Source organism: Mytilus trossulus, chromosome 8 (genome assembly GCF_036588685.1).
Source record: "Mytilus trossulus isolate FHL-02 chromosome 8, PNRI_Mtr1.1.1.hap1, whole genome shotgun sequence".
Lineage (NCBI taxonomy): Eukaryota > Metazoa > Mollusca > Bivalvia > Mytilida > Mytilidae > Mytilus > Mytilus trossulus.
The window spans coordinates 64,206,933-64,212,932 of NC_086380.1; the positions used below are offsets into that span (position 1 = coordinate 64,206,933).

Genomic DNA, 6,000 nt, shown 5'->3' on the forward strand with positions numbered 1-6,000 from the left:
TAGAAAGTAAAGGAAACATCGTGTAAAGATAAACTTTTTCCCTCTAGAAAGTGTTTCTATTCTGGGGTTTTAAGTTAGAACACCTGCTGATTCCATTTCTGTATAATTATTATGTTTTTGTCCAGAGTATTCGTCATTTTTCTAACATCTGTTTCTATTTGAATGTTGTATGTTCCACATGTTCTTTGCTAATTATTGTAATTTTAGTTATATTATTATTATCGCATCATAATAACAAATAATTAATGTGAAAACTACGGTTATAAGTTATATAGCAATATCTGCTGGACATAACATTAAATCACATTATGGACAGTAAAATATCATACCCGTCTAATAGATTCAAACAGAGTAACCTTTTATGACGAAATAAAAAATAATAAAATGTAGTATTATTGCCAATGATAATGAGACACGTATCCATCAGAGACCGAATGACGTAGAAGTAAGCAACTAAAGGTCAATGTACGACCTTTAACCATGAGCAAAACCAATTCAAAGAAGAAAGTTGACGACCTTGTTTATGTATGTTCCGGACCATATGAGTATTTGGAGCATACGCGTATGGTTATGACCATATGCGTATACTCATATGGTCCGACCGTACGCATATGGTCGGACCATATGAATATAATACTCGTTTGGTTATTAACGGGCCGGACCATATGAGTATTTTGACCATTTGGTATTTTTTTTATTTAAAAAAACAATGATGGTTACATGACATGTGCAGTATATTATTGTTAGAATTCAAATACTACTTAAATATTAAACATTGATGCCATATATATATTCTTGTATGTAGGCTTGGTATGGCCATTCCGATATGTCTGTGGTGTTTTTAAAAAGCGAAGAATCTTAAATATCGTAACATGACTGCAATACACAAAATTCACAAAACTTTCCAGTGTCATCAAATCTTGTTTAACAGTTCAAAAATATTTTTTTTAAGTCACTCGTAAAAACAAAATTGGTAATGCCCATCGGTATCAAATGTGTTTATCTTAGTTTTCGCATAGTATATAAAAATAAAATAAACTATGTGTAACATCTAATTTTTATTCAGCTATTTTTTATCATAATATAATAATAAAATCATCTATATGATAGCGTCTTTTTAACGAATTGTAATACCGTATGAATAGTTTATAAGTTTAAAAAGTAAATTGTAATAGAGTGTTACAGAGTGTTAATTACCCCGACCATACGCGTATGGTCCGACCGTACGCATATGGTTGGACCATATGAGTATATACCCATATGGTCCGAGACCACCATTGTCATCCCTTGAATATAGTCCCTAGTGTTGACAGTGGGTTACTTGCCATTAATTTTAATACCCCTTCCAAATTTATTTCTCCATGTTCACTGCCTCAAATTGCAAGTAGGGGGATGAAATTACACTGTAAAAAAATTTGGGTCCAGAATTTTAAAGGAAAGTAGTGATTTGGTCCAGCTGAAAAAGGTTGAAAATGAGCACTTCGGAAGCTGTCAAAAGATTTCAAGACGCCCTAAACATAAAATTGTCCATATTTTGAGTTAGAGGCGATGAAGTTTTCTATAAATTTGATACAATTTGTCCCAAAAGTAGTACAACACACTGTAAAAGTTTCTTTGAGAAAGCGCAGGTGGGATTTTTTTTATTTTCATTTATGTTCTAAAAGAAATGCACTACGAATTAATTGTGTTCTCGGACCATATGGTCATGACCATACGCGTATGGTCCAAATACTCATATGGTCCGGAACATGTACATAACTATTATTCTTTTATGATTTGCATATTAGGGAATACTTTTATATGATTGGTCGAAAGGGCTTCCGGTATAGACTCTTGACGTTAATTATTTTTCGATAGACGACTTTGAACGAACTGTTTTTTCGTAATTAATGTATTAAACAAGATGCCGGCGACTTGAACAGTTTTTACTTTGCGTTCATCATTAAATCAAATAAAAAATACAAATAATTCATTTGAATGACAATAAGATATTTTTTGCAGTTTACCTGTAGTCAGGTAGCAAATTCCATGGAATTCAATTTTGGCGTCAACCTGAAATATATTCATAAGCAAGGCTAATTCAATGACAGAAATTAACACTTTTACGTGTGATAGAGGTTAAAAGTGCGGAAATCAGTTAATTCATTTTTACAGAAAGGAGCACAGAATTTATTTGTAAGAACAAAGATGTATTTTTTGTGTGGATTTATCCTTGAAATTTCACGGTATTAAGTTTAATTTGTTTAATCCATTTTATTTTTGTATTTGTATAAGAAATGATAATTTCATGTAGATGGTGCTTCTTAGAATATACTTTTATTCTCTGCAACTTATTGTTCCTATACAGCGTAAGTCATGTATAGCAACAGAATTGAAAAGAACGCGATACTAGTATATAATTATATATTTTCAACCATGATTGCAGATCATGATAGTTCGCAAACCAGAATATCGTATACATTTTTGAAAAAGTTACCCATTTCTAAAATTATCTTTTTCAAATAACTATAAAATTTACGACTGCCTCATACCCTACCAAAAGACAATTCAGGAATATGACAGTTGTTTCTTTCCCTTTCATTTATAAATGTGTTCGAGCTTTTGATTTTACCATTTGATAAGGACTTTCCGATTTGAATTTTACTTGGAGTGAGTTCGGTATTTTTATAAGTATATTTTTTCCATTGAACATGTTGAACACGTGCAAACTTAAACATTTATAGATAATATCGAAATTACAGTCATGTAAAATGAATGCCAGAAGAATATTCGGTTAACTAACCAATGTACGAAAATAACTTAACTAACGTTTTATTTCCCTATTAAAAACACAGTTAATTCGGTATTTTTGAGTAATATAAGTTACGTTTGATGAAGTCTCCCGCCTTTTACAAACAAACAGATGCCGACTGTTATATAAAAACTAACTTGTCAAAACAAGAAACACGAAAACATGAAAGATACATGGTATCAAAATAAGAAACATGAAGATACATGGTATCTATTATAAGTAACACTTCAGTATTCTTAACAGATTTGTTGACACAGAAGGCACCAGACGCTTACGTACTCAACTGTATGTTTTGAAGCTATGAAACTACAGTCAAACCTGTTCACGAGACCGCCTGTATTAAGCAAAAACATGTCACAAGACCATTAATTTTAGATTCCTCTGTAGTTCATTTCATATAAATTGAACCTGTATTAAAAGACGACCTGTCTTAAGAGACAGCTGTTTTGCTCTTCCTTAAATGGTCTCTTAAAACAGGTTTCACTGTAATTTGATATTTTCGCCCTCTGACGAACTCTTGCAGACGACAAGTGTATGCTATTGTTATGTTATTTCTTTGACATAAGACATGTTTCATTAATTTATTTTTTACTTACACGTAAACATGGTAAACAGTTGCTGATTAAGAGGCCTTGTGTCTCCGTGGTTATTGTTATTTATTTCCCTACTATATGCACTGGTTGGTGCATTCGACATTCCGCATATTAGAGAGAAAATAACTGCAGCAAACTCTATGAGATTTAATTGAGTAACAAAACAAATACTTAACACACATTAATTTCAGGGAAAAATTACGAATGTTAACTACCGCACTTGTTCAAAACGCTTACCCCATTTTTATTTCAGGCAGTTTTACGATTCTGTTGGTTTTGTTAATTACTTTACCAAATATTAGAAATCTGCACAAACTTGACATTGAAATCAAGTTCTTGAAAATTCAATCTGACTAGAATATTGGTAGCTTGTCCAAGTTTTCATCTTTTCAGATTGAAAAAAAAATAATATAAAATTTTAATTTGGGGAATAGAAACTTTTTTAGAATTTTTTTGTTTTTCATGATTTATCTTTTTTTTTTAATATTTTATTGCTATTTGTTTGATTATTATTTGTTATTTAAGCCTGACGTTGCATTAAGAGAGCGCCAGTGATGTAAGCGTAAATCGGAAATTTGGGTCCAAGCACGTATTTTTCAACCGACGTACATTCATGGGAAAGAGTTTTGTTGAACTAGATTTTTGCAGGAAAAGTCAAAATCAAAAGTCGAAGAGAACTGTACAAAATCAAAACGAGAAACTAAGACCACCAATAGTCTACAAAACACAAAAATGTGAGAATGTGCAACAAGAAATCAACCAACATGCCACATTCAATTTGTCTATCAGTTCTTTAAATCGTTTTTATCTCATTTGAAAATGTTTTGTTGAACAAGACTATTGGCGGGAAAAAGTCAACTGTTAATCGTACAAATTATCCATAGTGTATATTATTTTTCTCACAATCAAAGTTCATGCATCATCTACCGGAACTGAATATCCGTCACGTGTTAATATTATCATAGATGTCTTGTATCTTTTTCTCTTTTTTTTTCTGATTTGATATAACGTTTAACTTAGATCTCATCACTGTTGACATAACTCATTATTTATCAAGACATGAAAAGAGTCGACTACATGTAAGGGCTCAATCACTCATACAGCATGTATATATGTTAGTCCATGGTTTCATATTTCAGTGAACGTAAAGCAATATGATTTTCATTCGGTCTGTTTTCCATTCATGCTTAATAAAGATATGATTATACTGACAACTACAAACGCAGGACTGATTTAAAGAGTTATATCCCATACCTAAACACGCCTTCTTAATCAGTTCTTTGAACTCCAGGGTAATTTTAAAACACTAAAATGTGACGAATATAAAAAAAGAAGATGTCAGTGGTATGATTGATAATGAGACTGTCCACAAGAATAGAATAAGACAGCTCTCTCACAAGCAAAAAAAACCTAATTGTAAAAATATAACGACATACACTACAGGCACGGGGACACATTCTTCTGAATCCACACAGCACGAGTAACAAACCATGCCGAACATATATATAAAAGAAGATGTGGTATGATGCAATGAAACAACTGCCCACAAGAAGTCTACTTATGTAATGTCTCACTTCAACACATAATTCATTTGAACTCTGGTGAATAGTTATTGGCAATGCTCGTCTTCTTATTGTTATAAGTTTAATTAATATAGCAATAAGAAGATGTGAAATGATTGACAAAAAACAGAACTCTCCACAAGAGACAAAATGACACAGACATTAACAACTTTAGATCAACGTACATAAGTAATTATTATATTTGACTGTCAAACAAACTTCAAATTGCATCCTAATTTTTGTTTCTTATTTTATAGGATATGGTCATGTAGCTCCGAAGACAGACATGGGTAGAATTGTGACAATAGGATATGCTGTATTTGGAATACCTCTGACGTTATTGTGTCTCACTAATATTGGAGATTTAATGGCTACTGGTTTCCGAATGTTGTATGCTAAAGTCTGTTGTGGTGTTTGTTGTTTACTTTTTACCCCAAGTAGAAGAAAAATGCAAGATCCGGAAAAAGCGTTAGAAAGTGGAAGTATAGAATATCAAGAAGGTAAAGCAACAGACAAATTTCCGGAAGTGATAAATGTTCCGACTTCAGTTTGTATTTTATTAATGACATCCTATATTTTGTTAGGAACGTTGCTTTTTTCAATTTGGGAAGGATGGGACGCCATAACCGGAACCTATTTTTCTTTTATAACTTTAAGTACTATTGGATTTGGAGATGTTGTGCCAGGTACAGCTTTGAACCAATGGGCAAACGAAGAAAAACTAGTTCTATGTGCTATGTATTTAGTGTTTGGGCTCTCTTTAATTGCAATGTGTTTTAACCTAGTACAAGAGGATGTAAAAAATAAATGTAGATGGCTTGGAGCCAAACTAGGTATAATAGATCATTCAAAGTGACCGGAGAAATAAGTGACTTAACACATACCCTATTCCGTATAGATAAGTCATCTGGTGCCTGGTTTTCGAAAGTATCTTATGACTATGACATGTCTTATGATGGTCTTAGGACATGTCATAGTCGTACGATATGTTTTCGAAAGTGTCCCAAATTACGATTTGTCATAACTGTTGTCGTAAACTTAAGACCCATTGCTA

The 6,000-nt window shown here is 32.2% G+C and overlaps 1 protein-coding gene across 1 annotated transcript in view; it reads left to right on the forward strand.

Moving 5' to 3' along the window:
- Positions 1-6,000, forward strand: part of LOC134681254 (uncharacterized) — a 28,476-nt gene extending 22,476 nt beyond the window's left edge. Inside the window, exon 2 of the mRNA XM_063540794.1 lies at positions 5,204-6,000. Coding sequence (XP_063396864.1) covers positions 5,204-5,802 — 599 coding nt within the window. The 3' untranslated portion in view covers positions 5,803-6,000. The remainder of the gene's footprint in view (positions 1-5,203) is intronic.